Raw genomic sequence first — 27,899 nt, 5'->3', positions numbered from 1 at the left:
TCACAAAACACGGGACTTTCCCCAGGAGACTGGTGTTTGGAACAGTGGGAACTTTGAGTGAACTTTCCTCATTGTGTTTCTTTTCCTGAACCTAACCGCAGTAACTTTACTTGCCTAAACCCAACCTCTGTACCTTTACACAATGTTATGTATTAAATGTTTTTGTATCTGATGTTGGGCTACAAACTGATAAACTACAAGTGGGAATGTTATGACTGTGCAGTGTGCTGCAGGACACTGTCATTAGTTTTAGCTATAACAAATATGATCTTCTTATCATAATGGGTAACTGTCAATTTAACACTTAAATTAACTAAAATAAGTGCCTAAACGTAACCATACGTAAAACCACAGTGCTGTTGAAACTTTAAGTTTCAAAATAACTGCTACATAATATTGTACACATGTAATGTATCAATGGTTTATAGAAATGTATAATGGCAACATCTATTCTGGCAACTGGTTATCAAAAAAGCAATAATAATATTTGTCCACCATATTGCTCCTACTGCTTTTCGATCATATTTTCGTATTTTATATGTAATGATGATGAAACAGGTATTAAATTGCATTCTATTTAATATTACACCCCCTGTTTACATTTTATAAAGCATGATGGAGAAATCTAAAAACATTTATCCCAAATTGAAATAATCAGAAAATCTACAGGAGTAACATTATACCATGGAATTAGCTTTTTTTTGTTTCGTTTTCCCACCATCAAAGAGTTTTAACAGTACTTAGTGCAGTGCAGTACATAAACTCTCTCTGAAACATCATTTCCTCTGTGCATTCATATAAAGATGTCTGCTGTGTTTGAATCTGTGTGCACAGAAATGAACAATTTCACTATGTGTAAATGTCTACATGTAAATATATCCTATAAAAACTATTCTGGAATAAAGGTGCTGGTATAGTGCTGCAGACATGCCTATGACACATAAAGTAATGACGCCTGCATGAGCCTCTATATATAGGGAGTGAAAACAGTCTAGTGCTCAGATTGTTAATAACAGAGCCACTATCTTCTCTGCCTTTTTCAAAAGTCGAAATCTGACATTTAAAATAGGTTTACAGGCAAAACATTCGCTCTCTCTGTAAAATGCAGCATGACACTGTGACTAAATATTCCTTTTTTACACCTATTAAGTTTCAAAGTTACTTCAAAAACTTTAGATGTAACTGTAAATTGCTTGAAACATACAGTGTCACCTCAACATCTAACTGTAAGGGAGCATTAATTTTCTTTTGTCTGCCTCGGCGCAGAGGTCAGAGTTCAGATTTGGCTATAAAGAAGCTCCAGACCTGGTTGACCTACGGTGTCTTTCTTCAGGACACTTCAGCAGGACTTTGGCTCTGTAAAACGTTTACTTGTACGTGCAGAATGGCCTCATTACTCATTCCACCACCCTCGTTACCCGTGGGTGAGGGCGGATTATCTGCAGGGGCAGTGTATGTGGCAGCCTCATATCTCCGCTGACCTTGAACTGTCATTTTGCCAAACACAAACCCCCACTCCTACACACCTCTCCACAGCCAATAAGATACCAAATGACCTTAATTAATGGCTTTTTCACCTCCTCTGTATTTTCCATCAGTCTCTCTGAAAACCCCCCGGAGTTCTCCTGTGCCCAGAAACATTAAATATTCATATCTCCATCATTTTAATATTTAAGTCAATCAAATGGATTGCACCAGATAAAACTAACAGCAATTATCTATGCAGTGATAGGGAGATTTATTTAGTGTGATGAGTGACAGTTGGTGAAACATGAGGCTGAATGTCTGCCGCTCTCCCTCTTCTTTGCCTATTTTTTCTTTCTTTTTGACGACAGTGCGTCTTTCAAGGCTTCCCTTAACTTGAAAGAGAATCGCTGGCACAGCTTATGAAGAGTTTTGAAAAAGAGATATCCACTTTTACTAAAAAAATAAAAGTGACACAGACTCTTTCACGGCAGCTGACAGCAGAAGAATTACAAACTGTAGTGCCATCCAGCAGATTGTTGTGAATAAAATGGCTAAAAGCGCCAAAGTGGAGGCTCTATTTTTATTGAGATTTAATGACAATGAGCCTCGCATGTTTGCTTCCAATTTCATTTGGGCTTCACAGCACCAGGCTGCACTATACCAGCTTGAACAAAAGCTGTGGGGATGCATTGCATTTGAATTTCTTTACATATCAGAAATCAAAGCCGGTCCTCTTGTCCTGAGAGCGGATGTAAGATATCTCCATCAGGAGGAAATCTTGGTCAATTTTGTCAACTGACCCCGAAAAGAATGGGCTCAATCAATTATTCAGAGTAATGATAAATGATATTATTTATCAGTATCGGGTGTCTTTCAGAATCTGTATTTATGATGGAAAGTCTGGTTCGCTTCCTTTTGGTTATAAATCAGGGATATACATGACATTATATGGTAGATAATTCTTTGGGCCTCACCGTTAATGGAGAATATTGGCAATTACGTTCACTATTACATGTATTTTTACATCTACTTGAAGCAGCAATAATAGTTTTTGGCCACTTGGGGCAGCACAGCAAGCTGTAAATACAACATTTTCAGATCAGTATTGCTGCTGCTGGAAACAACTTTCATCAGACTGGTGAAAACAAATAAGACTGCACAGGAATGATGTTTTTTGCAGAACTAAGTGCCAGTCTATTGTGTTGCAAGAAAGGAGTCGAACACTGAAATTTTGGAAACTGAAAGGCACAATCACTAGACAAAAAAGGCAGGTAGATAATGGTTTGAAGGTAAAGCCATTTTTTGTCCATTCTCCTGTAGGAGTCAACTAAAACCATGTGCACCTTTCTTTTTTAAAAAAGATTATTTTTGGGCTTTCTTGACTTTATCTGATAGACCCAGTGTAGCATGAAAGGGGGGAGAAAAGGGAATGATATGCAGCAAAAGGGCTGAAGATTGGAGTCAAACCTGCAGCCACTGCGGTAAGGACATAGTCTTAAAATATGGGGCGCCTGCTCGACCAGATGAGCTACTGGGCGCCCATCCATGTGCCCTCTGACCTGCTCTAACATTGTTTCAGATACAACAAACAGTCACATGTTTTTTTCAGCCAGTAGTTATGATTTACTCATCATGTTTATTATTTAAAATCGCAGATAAAAATAGACTTATAGACCAAACAGTATAGTTGCAGGGGTAAAAACCAAAACAATCAGCTGAAAGATGCCACAACGCTCATCAGAGCTGAAGAAAACTACTGGGCTCTATTTTACAGCGGATGTGAATGGATGCATTGCACAGGGCTACCATTATTGCCAGTTTCAGACCAAGGCAGTAGTCATTTTTAAAAGTCTGAAAAGTCCAGGGCTGTCCAGAAAACATTCAGGGCGCGCCAGCCAAATAACCACACTAATTCTACTACTAACAACTACAGCTGCTCGTAAGCCGGTAGCAGTTTCACTTTGAGCCATGGTTGTAGTTGACGTGCGTAATGGTATTATGCAATTATGCCAAGAAGTCGCAATACTGCCAGTATCCTAGTACGAACTTTTCTATTCATATTAAAAATAATACCAGTATTATCGTGAACAACATGATATAGCATATCCCTAGCATTCACTGCGCTTGTTACACACAAGGGCGCGTGGATAGGTTGTGAGTAGGAGAAATAATACATCAGGAAGAAACTGCAACACTGTTCTGCTCAATGGGCCTTAACAGCGCCCACATTTGTTTACTTACACCCAATAGTAATAATGCCCGTATTGTAGACTTCTGAGGTGTCTTGAGTGGGTGACTGTATACTTTGTAAAGAAATGAAGACACAAAAACTGTGTGATCTCACTTCTGGTGCACCTTCAGAGCCTCTCAATAAGCCACTTAGTAACAACTCACCACATTTACCATTTTAAACTCCGAATTAAGAGATGCACTGAACCAAAATTAGCCCTGAAGAGTGACACTATAAACATTATAACTGCCAAAATACATATATAGGCAAATCCCACAAATGAGCAAACCAATTTACCAACTGAGGGTTTGACACTTTCCTTACTCAGCTTAATGAAACAGTTGAAGAAATCCCAAAAGCGTGCATTGAAAACACTCAAACACTTCTCTGACCTTTAATTAACCTTGTCAAAGTAATTAAACAATATAGAACTACACAGAAACATACATCTTTACACACACACTTAAGAAATAATTTTTAAAAAAGCAGACAAAGTCTTTGCAGACCTGCTTGTGGCTAACTTGCGTTGGGCTACACTGAAGAGGACAGCTAAGGAACGTGACAACCCAGAGAAAACTGGGTTACGCTACATTTTGGTCTGACATTCACAAATAGAACAAAACAAAACATCTCATTATTTCCAGCTTCTATCTCTAGAGACAATATTATTATTGATATTACTTTGAAAAATTACAATGAACTCTGTTAAGACTATTGCAATGCAATTCTCTGTCTAGTCAATTTTCTTAAACACAAAAACAGAATCCTACAATTATCTCAACCTTCTTCAAACTGTACATGGAAATCTTTCAAAGTGATAAAAGGTGTAAAAGCACAGATGTTACTTGGCTTTCTTAAGCATTATCCCATTGGACAGACACTTATGTTTTCCCTAGTATGTTATTTAACTGTCATTTCTTATTTTTTGTCATTTTCCTCATGTGTAATTCTTGAGATCTCCTATGTTATAGACCGTTTCAAACATGACAACAAACACTTTAACAATGAAGCACTCTCAGACGTTTACAATTTTTTTAATAACACTGTTTGTTATGGCTTTCTATTTGTACTATTATGCCATCTATGTTTTTTGCACATTTTAAATAAAGAAAGGGAAAACAAAGAAACAAAACTGAGTTACTCACCCACTAGTAGTTCAGTCGCTTCAGTTCTTTGACCACGGAAAGTGCGGCTCCCCTCACCACTTCCTCTGCAATGGATAGGAAAGTCTCTCCTCCCTCGTCGCCAGAGGAGCAGCTGAGCTTTGCCTGGTCACCCAGCGCGCTGTCTGGTCTCCTGCTGTCCGCCATCGAGGCTGACCATGTCCATAAGTGTGCTAGCTGAGGGCTAGCACGGGAGCTAATGAAGTCCGAAGTCCACTGAGCTAACGTTAGCTTAGCAGCAGCGCGACTGTTAGCTTAGCTGGAAACTCACACTCATATTAGAAAATCAACACATTTAATAGTGGGAAACACTGCGATTTTCTGTGAAGCGTCAATATAACTCCTCTGAATCCCCTCTCTGAGTCCGCACAACGGGCGACATCCATGGTACTGATGAACTGCTCTTGCACACCTTTGAATGTTGTTGTCCCGCCCCTCAGCCAATCAGACGCTGAGGAACTTCACGTTGCTCATGACAGATTAATTAATGCAGCCTTTACCTCATTTAGGAGATAGGAGCACACCAGCGGCCCTCCAAAGTCCTGATTATGAGTGGTTTTTTTTAAATGTCAGTGATACCCAAGTTGCCCAGTTGTGACGTTTGATTGACGTTTCAGGGCAGCAGAAATGGCATTAAGCATGTAAACAGTGTCAACAATTCAATGCAATAACACCTCTTATAGCGACTCTTTGACTGTTTGTTGTACATTATGTGACCTATGGAAGCGAAAAACTCTCCACTGCAGTTTTGCAAAATATGGCTTTGCCTGAAATACCAGGTAATGCCAGTGCGAAAACTTTTTTTGAGATAAGTGGGATTGATGTGTTTCCATTAGACGTATTTTACCTATTTGCAATTTTAATTTGCACAATTTGAGGGTTAATGGAAACCCCCCTATTGATAATGTTATTTTACAAAAAGAGTTGCCGAGTTGACGTCAATGCATTAACATAAGCAAAAGTAAATGTTTGGTCAATGGTAAGAAACTTTTTTTATAAATTCACGTATTAAATATCAATTTTTGATTACATATAAAGTGTGACATGGTATTGAAATACAACCCATCTTCTTTGTGACTTCCATGTTGTTCCCACTTTACTACCTCAAAGCACAAGAACACAACAAAGTTGGAAAAAAGACTTCCCAACTCGGAAACTATGACCCTCCAACATCACTGAGTGCACGAATAAGAGCTAGGATCCAACAAACAGCAATAGGATGCAACATTAATATAAGCAAGTTAGTTTTTTACACCTCCCCATATGTAACATACGTTCTTTTTTAAATTTGATCTGTAGGCTGTGCTGCTGTTTACTGGAATTTTGATAGGCTATATTATCTCTTTGCCAATAAAATAAATACATTAATTGATAAATAAATGAACAAATAAATAAATTGACAAATAAAAATAATAAATAAATAGGAATAAAATGTGCTCCTGAGATTCACTGGTAACATTTTTTTTCCCTTTTTTTTAACATCTGCTCATTTTTTACTCTGATGTTTAGACTATAAGCTGCTCGTGTTTTGCAACAGTTTCTGTAACACCATAAAAATAAAATAAACACAAATACTATTATTTAGAGCAGAGAGAGGGGCATATTTGGTCTTAAATACAATGTGGCATTGAGGATGTTAATATGTGTATGACAGCATTTAATGTACATGATATTTTTAGCAGTTTAGATTTCTAAGAGTAGTCTTATGCTGCATTCACTGTCTTTAGTAAATTACTCTACTCCCCATGTAAATGTTAACAGACATTTAAACAGTATATCATATGACCATACACAGAAGACATGGAACATATCCTAGGGTTTATGAATGAAATAACCCAGGAGGTTACAATATTAATTACATTCTCTAAAATGTGAACATAGCAGAGCTGCAGAGCTGCTGTCTGACTTCCCATAAAGAGATGCTATGTGTTTCACTCCAATTGGTTCAATTTATGTTACACCAAAAACACACCTATGATTAATTAATGAACTAAATTCAACCCTTTTGCCTCTTGTGCCTTACTCTGAGGACAGACTGCTCTGTTTAACCAGCAAAGTGGTTGGACACGCCCTAAATGCGCTTGTGCCATGCACTTTAGACCATGCACTTTAGATCGTTTAAATAGGGCCCCAGAGTCAGCTGATAATTCTCTTTATGTTCCTCACTACAAGCAACCCTCACATTACAGATGATGTAATGTGATCCACTGCTAATATCAAAATATTGATAAGTGCAGCTTTAAAGGTCTATAGTGTGTAGGATTTAGTGGACTCTTGTGGTGAGATTGCAGATTGGAACCAGATGAAATTAGTCATGTGTCAACCATAAAGGTGAAGTACAGCAGTTGACATGAAAGAGGATTAGCCCTATCTAGAGTCAGGATTTGGTTTGGGGGTTACTGTTGAAACACCATGGCATATTCCATGGAAGAGGACCCACTCTGTATGCACAGCTCATTCTAAGGTAACAAAAACACAACTGTAGTTAGTTTTGGGTGATTATAAACTGAAAACAGTGTTAGAAATCTTATAAAAGCTCTGTTTCTGCCAGTATGTACCACTTAATCCTACAAACTAGACCTTAAACCCTTTGAAACCTGGAGCAACATTACTTTTTTTGCTTTCAGATGCCTTTCATATGCATTTAAACTTTTGAACTCAAACTAGTGCAATTCTTTTTAAAAAAACATGGAAAAAAGCAATGAGAAACATGATGAGATATATTCAACAAACTGCAAGAAATTAGTAGAGTTTAAAATTAGAAAAAGGGGAATCTAGCCTATATTTAGAATTATTATAATTTCATAGTGTAGTTTTAAAAAAAATAATTTCTTAGAACTTTTTTCAGGTTGTTTTCATTTCGGTTTGTTTTTAACTTTCTGTTTTTGTATTCTTCTTTTTGTTAATTTTCAGGTAATTATCTTGTACTTTTACTAAATTCTTTCTTTATATATATATATATATATATATATACATATACATATACATATATATACATATACATATACATATGTGTGTGTGTGTGTGTGTGTGTGTGTGTGTGTGTGTAGCAGCCCAGATTTGTAGTGACAGGAATCTCATACTTATATCCTAAAGCTATACTAAACATGAGTGCCATAGCAGAACTCCACTTAAGACTTTACAGAAACAGTGAAAAAACTCACAATTATAATTCCATCACTGTGTCACTTCAATTTGCCACCGTATGTGTAGGTTAAAGTCTCCTGTGTGTGTGTGTGTGTGTGTGTGTGTGTGTGTGTGTGTGTGTGTGTGTGTGTGTATGGTCCTCTACTGCACATCAGTGTAGCTTCTGTACTTTAAAGTGCAGCAGTGTTTCAGGATGAAATCCTCTCACACTCTATAAAGGCTCGGGCTGAAGAGTACAATCTGTGGGCTGATTTCACATCTAATAGTGATGACTACTGATGTTTTAATCTGAGGTATAAAAAACTTTTTGTGGGTCAGTTGTACCAGTGCACCATACTTTTTTTTTAATCCTCTTCCTCTGTCATTGTTCAGCAAAAGCATCTACAGCAAAATCCCTATATTAACATTTTAATATCTGGAGCAACATCACTTTTCTTTTCTTGCTTTAAGCCACCTTTCACAAGTATTTACACCTGTTAACCCTGAGCAAATTGCAAATTGTTTTGATTTCTTTAAAAAAAAAAAACAGAAAAAAGGAAATGAGCAACTTGATAATAAATGCTTCACAAATTGCAAGAAATTGGTATCGTTTTTGAAAATTATTTTTAAAAAGCTAGGTCAAAAATGTTGAGGGGGTAAAAAGCTAGGGAAAACTATGTTTTTATTTATCGTAATAATGTATTTAAAAATGTAGGCATCCTTTTAAAGGGACATATCCTTTTTGTTTTTCCCAAACTTTCTGTTTTGTTATTTCTGATTTTCTCTTTTTAAAAAAAACTAACTTCCAGGTAATATTCTTGCACTTTTTAAAAAACATAAAATAAAAAACTAACTGCTAACATTTTTTGCAATTTTTATTTTTATTTTTTTCATTTTGGTCATTTCTTATTTTGTTGCCCACTGCCTTCTTTTCTTTCTTCTTTAAAAAAAAAAAAAAAAAATCATCATTTGCTCAGGTGTTAAGGGGTTAATTTACCACCAAAAACACTATAAAGAAGTGAGACATTTGTTTATCGTGACAAATCATCAGTTTTGGCCAATTTCAGAAAATTCCCCTGATCGTTTCTTCCTTTTTTTTCTTTTTTTTACACACACAAACAAAACACAACCTTAAGATTCACGGTATATTCATGAAAATTCCTTCTTGATCTCTGCTATGTACCTCTGTAGCTATATCCCTTGATCAAACGTGCACTTACTTCTCCAGCAGAGGAATGGCAGGTGCCCATAGGCTGGTGGCGCATTACTGTGCTGCGATGGGTGTTTTCACGCGTCACCAGTAGGCGCTTCTTCCTGCGTACAAAGAGAGCAGAGCCCGGGGATGCGCACAATGTGAGTCTCCGCTCAGAGGCACCGCTGTCCTCTCTGCTGCTGCTGCTGCTGCTGCTGCTGCTTCTTGGCAACATCTTGTGGAGTGTAATACGAAGAGGTTCGGGGAGCATCCCGGTGCAAAAGCAAAAGAAAAAAAACTCACTGATTTTGGAATTTACCGAGGCTGAGGCTGCTGTTTAGTCCCATTTTTTAAGGACAGAAAAACGCACTTAGAAACGGAGCAGAATTAAGTGCTGCTGGAGCAGAAAGCAAGCCTCTTCTTTGGGAGGACAAGAGTTGCTGTGAGAGATGTTATGCGCTCACTAGAGCCTAAAAAATACATGTGAGGGACACTGGAAATACAATCAAAGCAGTTTAATGAAGAGGAAAAAATTGCGTCCTAGAACAAGTAAGTATCCGGTCAGAAATTATCATCTTTGCATGTTATATTTTTTCATTTTAATATGCAATAAACTGTCTTGCCAAGTTGTAAAAATTGCGGCAAATATATTTTAATTTTAATCAAAGCGAAAGGAAATAATCCAAAAAGCCCCGTGGCGAGATCTCTCCATCTAAAAATCGGAGAAAAAGGGGCAGTGAGACGGTGCCGATCGTGGTCACACATGCATGATGCTGATGATTGCGTTTCTAGACGAGTCTCTAATGGTTTGCAAGGTCCTACTGGGATTTCTACTGTTGGGGCTCATTTCCCTCATCTAGGACAAAGTCCATATGGTGCTGCTCTGCTCAGTCACACAGAGAAACAGCATCAGGACTGTGCAGCCTGGAGGAAAGCCCGCTCCCGAACTTGTTTTAGCAATTATTTTAGTCTCTGAATCATGATTTTACATCCCGCTCAACATTATAATATTCTGATAGCATTTTTCTCAAAAATCTCACAGGAATATTGCAGCTATCAGGTTTTTTTTTATTTAAAAAATTACAGCTTCAATATCAATTTTTCTCCTAAAGTAAATATTTGGTCACCAGTAGTCCGCACACTATTCTTTCTATTCCCACCCAGACTGCAAAAAAAAAAAAAACAAAAAAGGACAGACCCAACAGTGAGAGAAAAATTGCTCAGCCATCTTCAAAGTACTATTCAGCAGGGATTGTAATCATTCTTCCCTTCTATTCATGTTTATTTATAGATCCTTCACACATATTTTGAGCAGTAGCCAAATGAGAGGTGAAACATGTCTTTGAAGCCACGCAGTCAATGATTCTATAACGCTGCCTGGCAGTGCAGAGATGAGTTTGTAGGCACCATTTGCTTCCAAAAATCCCTTTTGATTGAACCAGAGTGGCAATTACAAGCTCTTTTTCCGGGAACGGCTGTGAAATGGATTGAATGGCACATATAAAAGAAAAAATTGATATGTAAAGAGCCTGTCTCCTGCTCCTCATCCTTGACCTCCCAGTCATGTGTTTGTGGCTGTGGTGGTGGGGGGGATGTGCCTGACTGATGATGGGGTTGAGAAATGGATCGCTGCTCCCTTCTCTTTTAAGTGCACTTACTCTCCTGCCCCTGCGTTAGGCAGCAGCTGAGGGGATGCAGCCGTGTTTAACATAGGAGAGAGTCACTGGGGGCGTCCTGCTGTCTTCCAGGGATTTGGTGATTTTTCGCATGAAGATAACACAGCTGTATAACGGCTCCACAGCTTCCTGCACAGATGTTAAGTTCTTCTGTGGTAAACATATTAAATATGTAAAACAAACAAACAAAAAAAGAAGCCAGAAGAGGTTATAAGTGAATGTGTAATACAATATATTTTGTGTGAAAACTCACATTGTGCGTGGAGTGCCACTGAGTGACACAAACCTCTCCCTCGTCTATTCACCGTTATATGCTGTCCTCCAGCATTAACATGTGACCACACTTCTAATCATACTGTCTTATTCACACATGCTACAGTCATGTGTGTAGTGGCTATTTCTTTTTAGCCTTCAAGGCTGTGCTTTAAAGGAAATGAAAGATCTCAGGAGAGAATATGCATCCAAGCAATTCTTACATGAATGTTAATGTAACAGCTGTTCACATTGGTTTATGGAAATTACACGGAATGCTTTTTATTTGAAATCTTAATCCATAATTTGCCATGGGACGCATTACGCACTCACCTAGGTTTCAAGCAGATTTATAACGCAATCAATACCAAACAATTACTCCCACTTTTCTCCCTCTTTTCATTTCATAAGTACTCTGCTGTATCCTAAGCCATGAAATACACACATTACCATTAAAATGAATGTTGGAATTTCTGCAAACCACAAATAATTTGCAAGTTTTTATATAGTGGATAGGCTGAAACTTTACAATTCAATAACACTGTGGTTGGGTTTAGGCACAAAAACACTTGGTTATGCATAAGAATTGATCAGGTTTTCATTTAAAATATTTGGAGTGCACAATCCCTGCTGAAAATGCAGTGACATCTCAGTAAAAATTAACTGCTTTTCATGCGTCAATCTCTGCTGGAAAAGCTCTTTTTTACTTGAAAACTTCAGCTAGTCATTGGACAATCCCCACTGAAAATGTCTTGGTAAAAAACAGTCACTTTTCATAGAACAATCCCTGTTAAAAGGCAACATTATTTTGTGAGACTATCAACGCTCGAAAACAGTTGTGGGTTGCTACAACACACATTTGCTGCCTAAAAAGCAGCTTAAAATACAACTCCCTTGATAACAGCCAGTTTTGTGGTTTGTTGGTCTTGAATGGTGGTCTTGGGTGGTTTGTAGCTTGACATGTGTCTCACCTAGGAGACACACCATACTCTTTCTTCCACCTCCCAACAACAAAGTCAATTCATGTATTATATGTCACTTTAGAAACAATGATATGATACACATGAAACATAAAAATTTAATGTTTAATTGGTTTGTGGAGCAGTTTAGCAGCTGAGGGATTCAGCCATGTTTAACACAGGAGAGAGTCACTTTTTATGCCTTTTGCTTGAGCTCTTCCTTTATTTGTTAATCACTTTATTTTTTAATCGTCCCTGGCTTGTGTGAAATGTGCAGGTCTTCACTTAGTTGGAGTAAATTAGGAGGCATCAGTGCACAGTTGATTGTGAATTCTCCATTCATTGGCGGGTGCACAGAGCAGCTGTGTATTCAAAACGAGTAGGTCCCTGGTGGCGGATCCTTGTCTCCTAGGTTCTCTCGCTGAGTGATTTAATGGAGATGGCAGCAGATACTCATAAAGACAATAACTTAGTGGGAATGAATGCATTGTATAGTGTAGTAAATTCATACCTATTGTGTCCCTGGTGTTGAGTTTTGACAAGGTGAAGGTTTTTTTGTTGCATGATCTGATATATCTCGAAGTCCCGGCTGTGTGTACAGCTTGTGATTTGAATGCAGACCTTGAGCGTGCACACCCCTATGATACAAACTCTTTCTTCCTTCCTCCCTTATTGGATTCTTTTGCAATTATTCTGTCCTCAGGGGGGGAAATGGATGCCTTTAACCACCTTTCCTATCAATTATGTGCCAACAACAGCCCCACTAACCAAGAAGCCATCTCATTTACTGTGGAACGTGTTTAGCCACTGACTTCCATTAGGTTTAGCTTCTGTGGAGGTGAAAGTGTGATGCCTCATTACATTTGGCAGAGCAATCTTTTGCTCATCATTTCAGTTGAGAAAGAAAATGCCATCTCACCTTCATTGCTGCGAAGCCCTAGAGGAGTATTTATTCTCTTTGTCCAGAGTTATTGTCTTTTTCTTTTGGATCTGCGAAAACTTCGGCTCAAATGCAGCTCCTCAAGGTTTGACACTGGTGCAGCTTTTTGAAGGTCAAAAGTGATACAATTCCTTCTTTAATTTTAGCCGCACTGAAATGGCTTTTGGAGCATCATGAGACACTTAAGCACTCCACGGAGAGCCACTGAAAAGCTGTCTGCTGAAAATGGAATTCTTCAAGGCAGGGTGACACGCACTTCTTACACAATGGCTGGAAAAAGCAGCGCCTTTTAGTGAACCATTAATTCAGACACAAATCAACTAAGAAGAAAATGCTCAAGAAGTGAAAATGTCACCGCAGGTTTTACAGACTGCAGAATGAATCTGCGCTCGGGGACAAACATCCATCATATCAGCCGAGACACTGTGCCATGAACTGTGTAACACCCAACTTGCAAAGAAAGTCTTTTTGAGGAGCTTTTCCTCTCAGGATCTTGAGGCTCTCTGGACTGATGGGTTGGGATGACAAGGTCGGATCCTCCAGAAAGCGGATGGCGGTTAATACTGCACTCAAACTGAAAAATGCAGCACACATTTTTTACTCCAGTAGAATCTCAAACCGTGTAATCCAATGTGATGGGTTTTTGGAGTGGCAAAACGCCCCTTAAATTTTGAAAGACACCAGGAAATCCAGTCTGAATCTCACTGTGCCTGCAATTACACCAGACGAGGAACAATTACTGACACCAGGACGGTCAAGTTAAGCCAACACTGGCCATTAAAATATGATCAGGCAAATGGGATGATTCCCACCCCTACTGATTCCACTGTATCTGCTCAGCTGCTTCATACTCCTCCATTAGATTATGTTACCATGCTTTTCATGTCAAACCACAGCCACAATCCTACAGTTACAAGTTGGTGAAACAAGTGAGTGGTTAGTATGTTTCAAGAATTCCAAAGATAGCCCTGGGTTAATCCGCATAACAGGGCTGTGTTGTAAGGATGAGGGGTTGGGTTGAATTCTTAATCCTGAGAGGCGTATCAGTTTCCACTTACTGTGATGTAGGTCAGAGCTTGAGCAAAGCCCCTCCTGTGCCACTGATACTACAATTACAGTCTTAGGGCTCTTGGTTCCACCACCCCATCCAAAGAAAAGTCAACCCAATTGCCAGACTAAATGCTGACATTTAACATGTTTGCAGACTGCCGATACGTTACATTTGTACATTATTATATTGTGGACATATTGAAACTTAAATGTTTTGTCTTAAAATACCTGGGCCTTATTCACAAAAATTCAGAGAATACTCTCAGAGAGCTCCCAAGTTAGCCAAAAAAGTTATAGCAAACAGTACCAGCTCAGGAGTGATTTAAGAACATTCTCAGAGCAACTCTGGGCCAGGAAGGGATCAAAGATGTGATTGGTTGTCACAGACACACTCTCTTGTGAACCTGCAAGGTGTGGACACCAAGCCCCAAGAGAGTGTGCCAGGCTCTGATGCAAATTTTTGATAGTGGCCAAAAGTGGAATTACACCATCTGGGTCTATCACATAATGCCCGTGGGGCCAGAAAGACTTTTTCCCAATGATTTACATCAGAAAAGAGACGGCTGTAAATCAATGGATACATTTTTGTGAGCATTAAAACCCCTGAGAAACGACTCAATTCAATATCTAGATTTAACCATCCAGTTCAATAACATTTGGAAAGCCTAAAAGAGTCGTAGGATTGTTGTTAGACTGGGTGAGAAGTATATGTGTATCCCTAGTAAGATCGATCATGCACATTAGCCACGCACCATCTAATATGTAGCATGTCATTAACGCTATGTCTAATGTCATTCAGTGTTTGGAGAATATTTTTCCAACCTCTTTGTCTTTCCACTGTATTCTCCTTTGGTTAAGAAACTCTTAAGTCTCTTAAAAGTCCTCAGTCCTACTCTTAACAGTTTTTTACTTTAGAAGCTCTCTTAGGGGCTAAGGTGCTTTGTGAATAACTTTTAACTTTTCTTGAACCAAGTCTAAAATTTAAGTGGAAAATCTTAGAAAACAGCATAATTCTACAGATTCATCATAAGGAGTAACTCTTTTTCCTCAGAGGCTTTGTGAATAGGGCCCCTGGTTTTGGTGGCTAAAAAGTTGCTAGAAGGTGGAGCGATGTCTCAGTAAAAACAACCTCTTTTGCTGGCGCTGTCCCCGGTGGAAACACAACCACGGGTCACTAAACATTAACCACATTTGGTAGCTAAAAAGCCACAGGAAGAGGCAGTGATGTCTCAATAAAAGCTCATCTGTTGTTTGCAAAAATGTGTAATTCCAACATTTTTTTCAGGGGACTGGGGTGGTAAAGTTTGATGGCCATTTAGGTCACTGATTACTGGTTAGATGGGATATCTAATATTTGATGGATGATCAACCTTTGAATGCATCATGGTGATGCTTATAGGTGTAATACTTTTTACTCATAAAAAGTATTAATATCACTTTAGCAATTACTTAGTAAGTAATCAGTACATTAGTTAATTGGTAATTAGTTTATTGTTACTAGCACTGAGCAACATTACCACTAGTCTAACCTTGACAAATGTCCACCAGTAGACATTTGGCAATGCTGTTTCTACCGAGAAAGCTATTCGGAGCAGGAAGCCCAGTCACCAGAGAAAAATGTTGGCGTTGTACACTTCTGCAAACTAGGAACACCTTACATTTGTATGGTTCATACTTATCATATCAACAATGCTAAAGTGACATATGATATGAGCTAACTTGGTGGAGGAAGAGATGGTGAATTAACCTCACAGAAACATCTAAATAAGTGAATGTTCTCTTACACATACTGATCTCCATAATACACTTAAATAAGACCTATTACACAGGGAAATTGAGTGTGGCACTCAGAGAAGTTGGCAACACTGATTGAAAACTTGTTACAAAGACCCAAGGCTGTACAATATCTTCCTAAATAGAAGTAAATCATGTGGGCAGAGTTGTTTAACAGAAACAGCAGAACTGTCAGGATAACCCCTCACTGAGGTTAACACTAGTCTATAAAAAATTAAAATAAAATAAAAATTTGATCAAGTGATTGTGTCCGACAGACAACTATGGCTCAGTTAGCCCATTCTCATACCCAGGTTGGCAAATACCAACGCTTTGTCACGCCAATCAGCATGTGATACTGACTTAGAAAGAATCTTTGGGCGTCTTTATGACATGCACTGGGCTTTCATAAAACTCCAATGTGAACCCATTAGTGGCAATATTTGCTGCTCAGAGCATAAATGTAGATTTTGGGGGGAATGCAGGGGACATGTCCCCCTCAACAAAAACATTAAAAAGTAACAGAGGACTTTTATTTTGACAGAATTTAAGACAATTACACCATAAATTGATGCAGAAAAGGCACAAATGGCGCATAAAAATTTAGAATGCAGGAATGTAAGTGTTTTAAGTCTTCCCATGTTACAATAAAGCCTACACCTCAGAGCAACTGGTGTAATAAAAAGCAAATAAGTCTGCAGTGGGTGGGAGGAGGATGTGGTAGATGGGTCCAACAAAACAAGACTTTCAGCCAGGAGACAACTGTTTCTATCCCATGTGAAACTTAAGGTCAGTGGTGTTAAAATAAAAAATTACATAAGTTACATCTGTCTGTCATGTTCTTACGTTTTCTAAACCTAACCAAGTAGTTTTGTTGCTTAAACCTAACTGCGAACATTTGAAAGCTTTAACCAAGTGTTACATGTTTCACCCAGGAGACAACTGTGTGTTACATATGCCCCTTTATCCCCCCAAATTAGTGCATGTGACTAGGCAGTATACTTCACTATTGCCAGTAGACCAGAGCTGTGTACATGGCTCTGCAACAGAGGAGAAAGCCTATCTGTGCTTTGTTATTTTGTCTGGTGGGTCACGTTCAACATCACGGACAGACCAGAAAACAGGTTAGTAAACAGTGCAAATGAGCATGGAGGCCAGTGAAAATTTTATAGCCTGCCTCTTTTTTTATATCTATTACTTACTTAGTCTCTCCTTTAAACCTGGTGCAGACTAAATTTGGAACAATGTCGACTGCTGCTTGGGTAGACACTGACAGCATTTTGTGGCGACTTACCATTACATTGAGCCAGCATTGGGGCTTAAATTGGTGCCTCCACTGTGGTGTTGTATTTTCTTCATTGCCAGTCAAAGCTGATCTGAGTCATAGCCAATAAATACCTGTGATTACCTCAGAGTCACTTCACCCGGGTGTAAATGCCAATTGTAACCTTTCTCATTAAACAAAAAAGGCAGATATTAGTGAGTTTTTTGTGTAGTGGGAAAGGGGCTATACAGACGCTAAAAGGTACAATCTGTGTTACATGCCAAGTGGCATGACTAAGTGTCAGTATTTGATGACCTGAGAATGTTGGTATTTGACAACCTGGCTTGAGAACATGTTGGCTGAGCAGTAAATTGATGCTGATGTGTAATGCTGTGCCCCTTTCAACGATTAAATAGAGTACCTTTGTAGAAAAGGCAGTTTGTCAGTTTATATCTTTATGTCAGTCAATGCTAATAGCTGTCATTGAAAATGTACCATTTGTATTGCTTCAGTACGTGTCCTTCTTGTATTTTTTGTTGATCTAAGGGAATGATGCACGCATATCAAAATGAAAACAGTCAGTTTGCTTACATTCAGTCGGCCACCAAACTCTTTGTTAGAGTATGAAGTGGCATTTTGTAGATTGCTGGTATACAGTCTGCCAGCTCCTATTAATAGTCAAATAGGAAGAGAGAAGTATCTTTTGAGGTCAATCATTTCCTTCCTCACGTCTCTTTAAAGCTGCAGAATTAAGCTTGTTCGGCGGGATGAAAACATACTCATTTAACAGCTGTATCTGCTTCTGTGCCACCCGAAAAAAATCCCATCTCTGGGTTGTATTCTCAGATTTTTACTGTGTGCTGCTGTCCCCCCCCCCTAACTCCCACTCCCTTTCCCTCCCCATCACTTCCTCAAGATTCACTTTCTCTTCACTTGCAGTGTCTTCCAAATAATAAGAAGCAATTATGTAACTTAGCAGTGCTATAATCATGTTTTTTTGCTGATGAATGCTTGTCGTATTTGGATCAAAATGTCATATTTTAATCACATCCATAATTACTTTCCCTTCAGATTAAAATTCTTGTATTCAAGGGAGAGCTTTCCATTCACGAGCAATTGGATGAGAGTCTCATTAGCCCTCGGCAACTAAAGATGATGTTACCATGGAAACAAATTGTTCTGCTATCAATCACTGGATGCCTTGCAGGTAAGATATTTTAACACATTATATTTTACTCTCACTTCACTTGTTTATGTCACGACAGCATCTCTTCTAATGAATTTGTTTCCTAATGCATAGTCATTACAGAATAATGTTACTGTTTTGCTTTTGCTGGCGTTACTCAGGGACTGAATGCATGTCTATAAGGTTAAAGGTTATAAAAGCTTTCTTCGTAAGCAGTGTTTATATAAAATATGGACTTCCATCTATTAGTGAGGAAGAGACAGAATAAGAAAGGTTGTATATAACCTCAGAAAAAAAATCTCTTCTTCTCGACCGAAAAGGTTACGCTGATTAAGTTGCAGGCAGTACATGTACGCCGTTCCAGCATGTCCTTCAACGCTCCCTCGAGCAGTGTCCTGCTGCACATTTACAGTACACTGTCAGGCGCAGCTGGGAGTCCGATCCCATTCCTGTTTATGGCCTGTCCAGATCATTATCAAGATCCATGCAATGAATCCAGCCCTGCATTTTAGTGCAATCTACTTGCCACCATGCTTCGTTCTGCCCTTGTGAGGCCACCTGGGAATAGAGCAGGAGAAGCACAGACACTCCACCAGAATGTCAACCCTTGTTCAAATGACATTGTAAATCCCAATGAATGTTATTCAAATTGGCTCATGGGTAATTCACGCGCAGTACTCAAGGGAGCTGGATCCAAGCAGTCTCACCTTCCTGGCGGACAAGTGTTTTTAACAGTGCCTTGGTTGCTGCCTATAGGTGCTACTTCTTATTCGCTGTTGCGATGGAAACCCTTGAAAATCACTACAGCTGATAGCAATCATTATGACATCTGAAGTGACATATTGTCTGTCTCTGTATTCTTGAAACTCACAAAATACACCTTAGATCTTACCCGACATGGCATTTTATTCAAATTCAGCTTGTTCAATCAAACTGTGAGGTGTAGATTTGCTGGGATGCTAGTTTTTGATCATTTATGAATAGAGCACTCTATGACAGTCTCCTAAATTATAGGTGACAGTTTCAGATTTCACTTTTTGTTGCTGTTGTTTGGGTCAAAGCTAATTCCAATATCCTCATATTTCTGAACAACCACAACAAGAGTTGCATTGATTTATTGTCATATGTTGTTTCTCAACCTCAGTGGTGGATCTTCACATAAAGTACTCCAGGAAGCAAATTTGCAAATTCTAGGATAGCAAAGTCATGACGCGCCTTGCTGACCTATGATATTACTCATTGCCTTAGTTGATTGGATTGGTTAGGTTTAGGCAAGAGGAATGGAATTGGATAGGATTATGGTAAGAATGTCAGAGTAAGCCAATCAGATGCAGAGTAAGGCAGAAGAAGGCAGCTCATCCCAGGATTTACAAATTCTCCTTAGGGAATGAGTCCTAAAACCCAGAAATGAGTTTACATTTTAGCACTCCCAGTTCCCTCCACTGGAAGTCAATGGGTTTTTAAATGGGTTTTTGGTTAGATGTCTGAAATACGATCTGTGGTCAACACAAGCATGAGAGACTTTCCAGTTTTGTTTATGACATAAAATATGTCAGTAAATACCTGTCTAAAAATTTGAAATCTTTTATTTGTCTTTAAAAAGAAAGTTGCTAAAAAGGGGCTATATGTAATCCCACTGAACACAACGATTCAGCCATGTTGTGGTCTGGATGTTAAGTCATGCAGCCATGTAGTTTGTTTATAGCTTAATGTAAGCCTTTTCCTTATGATGATTGCATTTATGCTTCCAAAATTCTAAATGTGTAGTTCATTTGTGAAGATTATTTTGCTAAACAAAACATGTACAAATCATAAACAATTGTTTGCCACAGAGCTTATTTTCTATTTCTATTATCCAAATTCCAAATGGAGAAAGCCTTTTGTAAACCATGGAAAACCATGGAGCCTTTTGTAAACCATGGAAAATCCCATATAGGACCAATTGCTCAGCCCATTAACTTCTAACATGGGCCCCACATACTAATGTTGGTAGGGTGCCACCCAGGAGGAGGCTCCAAAAAAAAAAAAAAAAAAATGAAAAAGAAAAGAAAAGATAAAAGTCATAAGGAGCATGATGCAAAAATCAGAAGAGGAGAAAAACTGAAAGTTTAAACATACAGTATTCTTTTGTTTGTTATTTATTACTATTGTTAACCTGTTTATGTGAGTTTTTTTCTCATTAACTCTTGTTCTTCTCAGTAATGTAATCATGATAATATTTTTGGGGTGGTGTGGGGATGGCCAGTGGAAGCTTGCCCAGGGCTCCAAATGTCTTAGATCTGTCCCTGCTCAACCTCTCACCCAGTGAAATATGTGTTGAATCCTCGACATATTATCATTACCGGCTAAAACCACATGTAGAACTGTTAGCCACATGCTGCAATCTGTTAGCAGTAGGATATTAATTAGGCCTACTCTGGCCGTCTGTTGACTCCGCTTTCATTTAGTACCAGATTGTGTTCCACATCTTTCCTTTTAAGCTGCTGGCAGATGAGTGCATCCTTATGGCCTCAATTAACCGGTGCATGCGTAGTATGACATAGACATTCTGAAAATAGATCACTCTGCTTTATTTATCAACCCTGTCACTTACAGGGAATTATTAATTACTGAGGATAGATGTGGCTTTTTACATCAGTGGTCGACTATTGTAGACTTTAGCGCTCATCCAGGTCCCCACCTATTTTTAACTATCATTCTGATATTGTTTCCGCCAAGTAATTAACACTGAACACCTCAGTTTATCTATATGACTCAGTGGGCTACATATAACTGCATTAAACTGTCTAAGCCTTTAGCCAGCTACATATTTACACAATCGTCAAAGCAATATATGACATGTTTGCAGTATATTTTATTACTTGCATTTGTTCATGTGAGTTTTGAAGCAGAGAAATGAATCATATTGGACAGTAGCAACAATATGATGATGATTTATGAGGATGATAAAATGACACTGTGAGGCCTGGCGCTTTGGAAAATGTGTGTGCATGCAAAATTGGCGTAAAATACACACAAGTGCTATGGTCAGTGTTTTTTCTTCACTGTTCCAGTGTCAGGTTATTAGAATAAAAAACAGATACCAAATATATCAGCATTAGCAGTTAATGCCTAACAAGGGTAAGTGGGATTTTTTTTCTTCTTAATGCAAGATAAGCAAAGGGTATACATCTTGGGGATTGTCTTAATGCAATTCTTTGCTTTTCTTTGAAAGGAGCAACACTGCTTCTATGTATATATATTGAAAAAGTAATATGCACTGAGTGTCAGGAAGTTGCTGTATTTCAGCAAGAGTAACTATTTGTCCTCACAGTGTCTCTGCGTTCTCTGCTTTTGCAGTATTCTTCCACAATTTTTTAAGGTCAAAGAGACAATTTCTCTGGCTTGTACTACTATAGACTTTCTCCCCTTTCCTCAGCCTGTACAGAGGATGTCATATTTCAAGGGCCAAGATGGAGGACGGAGCCAAGTGACCTCATTTTACCGATCAACTCCCCAGACCAGCAGGCTACCATCACGTGTGAGGCAGAGGGGAGCCCTCCTCCGCAGTACAGGTAAATTACCACATCAAAGTTACAGTCCCCACGAGCCTCGACTCAACTGTCCACCTGCTTTCGGTTCCGCATGCACATCACATGGTGAAAATCCATTGCTGCTTAATTGCTTGTGAATCTTCATTGCCGCTTCTGCGGAAATCAAAGAGGGTACCGATAGCGTTGATTGCTATTGATTTGTTAAGGAACAACGTTTTCTGGACATAAATGCTCGAGAGAGATTACGCGCCATCCAACAAAAAGAAAGGCTTCAAAGAGCCACTGCTTAATTGAGCATCCATTTCTAATTGAAAAAAGCTTATCTATCTCAGCCGAGGCTATGATGTAGAGTTAGAGTCAGGGAGCCGCCACTGTGGTTGATGAATATGCCGACACCTCAGATATGAGTGAGGTTAACTTTATTAATGATAAGATTTAAGCCACAGCGCGGCTAAAGCTGATGATTTATAATATGGTGCACGGCTAAAGAAATCATTAGGAGAGAAAAGGAGATTCCAGCGACTCATTTGCAACACAGATCCTTTGATATCTCCGCGGCTATTCCCTGGTGGTGCAGGGAGCCTGCCTGAAAATGGCAGCTGGCGGTGTTTTTTGTGGTAGATTGTGTTTCGGAGCTTGGTCAGCACCATGTAGATGCGCAGCAAGCAGGGGAGAGAGGCAATAACCTTGTGAGTGACATTCTGTTAAATGCTTACATTTCCTATAATGTGTCTGCACTGAAAACATGGTCCAGGCGCAGCAGTGGAGGGGGGTATCATTATACTCCTCGTGCAACCTGAGCTGTCTCAGGATAAAGTTGAAACCATCACTTGCATTATTTCAACCGCAACTTGAAGCACTCTGGTGTTGTGCTGTGGAAGAAGTTTTCTTTTTTAGGTTCTTTGTGCAGCAGAAGGCAGATCCAAAAAAGCTCTGGTAAACGGACTTTAGGCCACTTGCCCGGCACCAAACAGCAGACAAACAACATTAGTGACTAGCGAGTGAACACAGTGATCCCTCCTCCATCCCTCCTCTGGTACTCTTCCTATTTTCTCCCATGTTTTTTTTTTTCCTGTTTAACCCTTTGAAATCTGGGGCAACATCACTTTTCTTGTGCTGCTTTCAGATTCCTTTCAGGAGTATTTAAACCTTTGAACTCTGAGAAAATTGTTGCGATTTCTTTGAAAAACATGGGGAAAAAAGGCAGTGAGCAACAAACTGCAGGAAACTGATAGATTTAGAAAATTATTTTTTAAGTCAATTTCCCCTGCCTTCTTACTGATTTCTTGCTATTTTTGGGTAATTTCTTCATTTGTTGCCCGTTGCCCCCTCCCCGTATTTTTTAAAGAAATCAAGCCAATTTGCTCAGGTTTAAAGGGGCTTAAGGATTTTTTGAGGAGTGTATCCTTAACTTAATCAATGATCTAAGGATACAGACTGTTGAAATGAGGCAGTATTACAGGGTAAGGGTTCCCCCTAATATTTCAAATTATTGATTGAAAACATAAAGAAAAACAATTGCTTAACTGTAATAGGCAACCATGCACTGCTGCTCAAAATAATCATTAGTAAATGATAATCATTAATAAAGTTAAATTATTTCTACCGGTTCTAGTTTTACAGTGTGCAGCAGTTCTGTGTGTGGGTTGTACAAGTATTGTCGCTGTATGCCAGCAGAAGCTGTTGCTCGATTGCTGTGGTTAGATATAATCAATGTCTCACACTGCACTGTCTCTATATTCCATTACATTTAAATGTGACAAAAAAGTGGAGGAATAGAATGTAATATGAGTGTTATATCACTGTCAACTGTTATAGTTTCTTTGAAGTGTTGGCATGTCATAAAAAGTGTCATAAAAAGGTCATAGTATAGTATGTCATAAAAAAGTCATTAAAAATGTCATAGTGTGTGCACTTTTCCCATGAGGCCCTCAGTCATATGCTGGCTCCATAAACTTTGAAAACCCTGATCTAAGATTTTTGTTCAAAATGCTCTAAAATTATTAGTTCACCTGTAAACTTTGTGAAAATTTCTGCTGGCAAGAATTCTACACAGACCCCCCTAGAAGGTTGGGTTGGAGAAGGTGTCAGCTGAAAATGGTCTCTCCCCCAGATTGCTAAGTCCCTTCAGGCAAAATTTGTGATATTGATTAAAATTGACTTGAATTGAATTGGCTAATAGAGCATATAGCAGCTAATAGGTGGTAATATTAGACTTACATGGTCAGTTGCTCCAGGATTTCACAATGTTTGCAAATACAAAAACTAATGCAAATTAAGCCGATCCACATGAATTCTCAATGAACATTACATTTTTGTCCAATTTCCACAACTTTACCACAGATTTGACCATTTAATATGTATAACCTGGTTTCATTGACAATGCAGAGGCACCGAGAGCGCACATATGGAAGACTCACTTTTTGGGAGGGGAGATGGGCACCAAATACAGAATTTTTTGACCTAAAGCATGTAATCATGGTGTAGTAGAGACCGCAAACTTAAGTATGAACCTGAAAATAAGCACAATATGGGACTTTTAAATTTCAGTTAATGTGATGCAGTCAATGTGATGACTGTTTTGTATCATTTTAATTAAAGCATGTTACAAAATCCACTCTTAATACGATCTGGTGATAAAATGATTGCTCTGATGTTACATAAAGCTATTGTTTGACTCAGTCCTGTTTCTCCAGTGAACTTTGTGTGGCTTCTCTCTTATTTTGTCCATTTTTAATGTATCCTCAGAGCTGAAGTACCCCGAGTTCACCATTTCAGAACACTCAGCTTCTGTTTGGAGTACAAAACAACACACGAACACGTCTCACTCTGGCGATATTCATCTAGGTCAGTAGGTCCACTGTTTGGAGTCAGAGTCCTCAGTTATGAAAAAAATATATATCTGAAACCAGGTTTTAAAGAAGGAATTGATGTTTGAGTGAGCAAACTCCACCACTGTGGATTGACATTTCTGGTAATGCTTTTAAAGGCACTAGATTTTACCCCTTAATCTGACTTTGACGAAGGAGTCATTTTTTGAGCTTTATTTAGGTTGCATCAGTTTTCCTGACACTGATTGTCCTTGTCTTGTTTCCCTTCGGGCGAGGAGTGGGCTTTTTTTTGTCCTGATGATAAAATAGAAAGCATAAATTCAAGCAATTTATTTCCCCAACACTGAAATTAGAACCTCAAAATGTCCTGAGCAGACCAAAAAAAAAAACTGCCTTTAGGAAGTGGTCACGCTGTGACTTTCAACAGAGTCTGCAAACTGTGGGCCTAGACCCTGAAAATGAACAGTATTTGTATAATTAGATATGCCAAGCGAGAGGGTATTACATTCAGAGCTCCACACTTAATTTCCTCAGTTACTGCAGCTATTAAGAAAAAATCATCCATTTGGTTTAATATCCAGAGAAAAAAATTAGGTCACACAATATTGAATTTGTCAGAGAAGATGATATTAACCCTTGTCAGGGAGCCACTGTAGCATTGAGATATCACATCTCTTGTAATAGGGTGTTTCATTTTTCAGCTGCATATCCTACAGTGATAAAATACTGAAATTATTAACCAGATATTACCTAAATCCAGTGGACAGTGGCCAAATATTTACAAATATTTTTATTTTTTTTTAGCATTACTGCAATGGACTATAAAATGTATGCAATAATACCAGCTACAATATAATATGGTATTTGAGTCATAAACATACAACTTAACCACCCACATTGAATTATTTTTGTTATTTAGAAAATATGTTAATACTGTAGGTCACCATACATTAACAGGCTGTCTTTTGTATGTCTGAAGAGGAAATGCTGAGTGTCATTGATTAAATTATACTCCCTTCCTTCCATGTATTCATTTTTTATACAAAATAACGTTTTTTCCTCAGCAGTCAAAGGATGCCCATGCCAAAAATCCAAATTAAAGATCTTTAGAGTAGTATTAAGTATAGCTGGTGTTACTCTCAAATTTTCTCACTGTCAGCAAATCCTTTGAAAAGAATCGACAAAACATTAGTCTGTCTCTGAATGCGAGCTGATTTCTCTTTCTTCTCATCTCCAAGCCCATTTGTTCTCACTGAATCCATAAATATTTAAGAATGGCTCACAGACATGTAGTTTCATTTGTAAAAAAAAAAAACAAAAAAACAAAAAGACCGTATTTTCCTAAAAGAGCTTTACATTGTAGTTTTTAGCAAATATATGACACAGGAGTGAATAATTCACTTATTGGGGACTATTTTAAGCAGTGGATTAATACAAATTTGATGCTTTTGTGAGTATTTAGAGCAGCAGGAAGGTGTGTGGGGGATTGAGTCAAAATAAACTGCAGCGTTCATGTTCAGAGTAATAAAGGAATGTGTCACCCGGTGTAATAGTGTGACACACTGATGTGTTTTTAACAATACAGCCTGAGTACAAAGAAATAAAGATATATCAGGATTCAGCTACATAAAACATACTTGGTAGTCATTGGAAAATTAATGTGATCAACTGACAGAAAATTATCTAACATAAGCAGCATTACCCTTTAAATTATTACAAGTATATGTGTCGGGTTGTCAGGTGGTTTATAAGTTTTACAGACACTGATGTTTAACAATCATACAGGGAAAAATTCATCTTAGAAATAAACCCCAGGGGGCCAGAATATATATGATGTAGACTGGCATTTTGGAAAAGTGCAGGAAACCACCAACTGAATACATACTGAAAATGTGCTGTCATTTAACAGTAATATGGAAGGAGGCAAGTCATTTAATAGGCTGTTTGGCAAGTTTGAAAATCCTGGCGAGATGATTTAAATAGAGCAGGCGTGTTGCCAAAAAAAAAAAAATGTTGGCATTGTATGTTTCTGCATATCAGTGAGACTACTGTCAGAGACCAACAAAAACGACTATTTTTGCAAGAGTTTGGGACATTTCTAGCCATGTTTATAGCAACGAAAGCAGGTCTTTTTCATGAGAGTTCAGGACATTTCCAGAGTTGTTTGTAGTGACATTAGAGGGTATTTATAACAAGAGTTTGGGACATTTCTATCCATGATTGCAGACACAAGGTGAGTATTTTTTATGAGAGTTTGGAACATTTTCAGCCATGTTTTAAGGGATATAAACTGGAGTTTATAATTAGAGTTGAGGGCAATTATAGCTGTTTTTGTAGCAACAAAGTGGGCATTTTTCAATGACATGCATTTCTAGCCATGATTGCAGGTTATTGCAAAATTTTTGAGAGTTTGGAAATTTTCAGATCATGTTTGTATCGATATAAGCTGGTATTTATAATGGGAGTGTAGGGGCAAAAAGTGAGTCTTTTTAAAGAGAGTTTGGGACAATCCCAGTGGTGTTTTGTTTTGTTTTCAGTGTATTTGTATTTTTAACATGTGTTTAGAACATGACATTTCTAGCCCTATGTGTAGTGACAAAAGTGGGTATTTTTCAGCAACAGTTTGGGACATTTCCCACCATGATTGCAACCACAAGGTGGGTATTTTAAACAAGAGTTCAGGACATTATTTAGGACATTATCAACCATGTTTGTAGTGATAAAGGGGGGATTTTTCAATGACTGGGGCATTTCTCGCCGTGATTGCAATGACAAAGGTGGGTATTTTCAACAAGACTGACACTTTTCTGGCCATGTTTGTAGTGACAAAAACAAGTCATTTTCATGGTTTTAAGCAAAACCATGATGTTTTTCTACCCATAAGTATTTTTTTTTCCCTTGACCTGACCAATGGCTCTATGTGGAATTTAAAGGGTATGAGTTGTTTGTCAAGCACAAACTGGAGATGGACTCACAAAGCAAAATCACAGACTTGGATAAAAGTTCAGGGTCTTTAATCGGGTTCAGATCAGTACACAGGTGATCAGTCAAACACACCAAAGTATCTGAATCAATAGGCAAAAAGGGTGGTCAAAAGGCAAAAAATGGTCTAACATAAACTCACAGGAAACTCTCACTCAAAGGTAAAGACGATCTGGCAACAAAAAAGGAGAAGACAAGGACTTAAATACTCTAAGACAATGGAGACACAGGTGAAATGCATTCAGACACAGGTGAAGCACATTGGGGTGGGGCAA

The 27,899-nt window shown here is 38.4% G+C and overlaps 1 protein-coding gene and 1 long non-coding RNA gene across 2 annotated transcripts in view; one reads left to right on the top strand and one right to left on the bottom strand.

Annotated features, from left to right (window-relative positions):
- LOC148190139 (uncharacterized) overlaps positions 1-5,427 on the bottom strand; it is a 64,568-nt gene extending 59,141 nt beyond the window's left edge. The window contains exon 1 of the long non-coding RNA XR_015777724.1: positions 4,843-5,427. This is a non-coding gene — a long non-coding RNA (uncharacterized LOC148190139). The remainder of the gene's footprint in view (positions 1-4,842) is intronic.
- A 3,872-nt stretch (positions 5,428-9,299) lies between these two features.
- cntn3b (contactin 3b) overlaps positions 9,300-27,899 on the top strand; it is a 70,579-nt gene continuing 51,979 nt past the window's right edge. Inside the window, exons 1-3 of the mRNA XM_042495342.2 lie at positions 9,300-9,727; positions 18,164-18,299; positions 21,697-21,832. Of these exons, the coding sequence (XP_042351276.1) occupies positions 18,245-18,299; positions 21,697-21,832 (191 nt within the window). The 5' untranslated portion in view covers positions 9,300-9,727; positions 18,164-18,244. The remainder of the gene's footprint in view (positions 9,728-18,163; positions 18,300-21,696; positions 21,833-27,899) is intronic.

This window comes from Plectropomus leopardus, chromosome 2 (genome assembly GCF_026936395.1).
Source record: "Plectropomus leopardus strain MGB_pleo_1.0 chromosome 2, ASM2693639v1, whole genome shotgun sequence".
NCBI classification, from domain to species: domain Eukaryota; kingdom Metazoa; phylum Chordata; class Actinopteri; order Perciformes; family Serranidae; genus Plectropomus; species Plectropomus leopardus.
The sequence above is the reverse complement of the archived record's forward strand: the minus strand, read 5'-3'. Positions and strand labels throughout refer to the sequence as shown.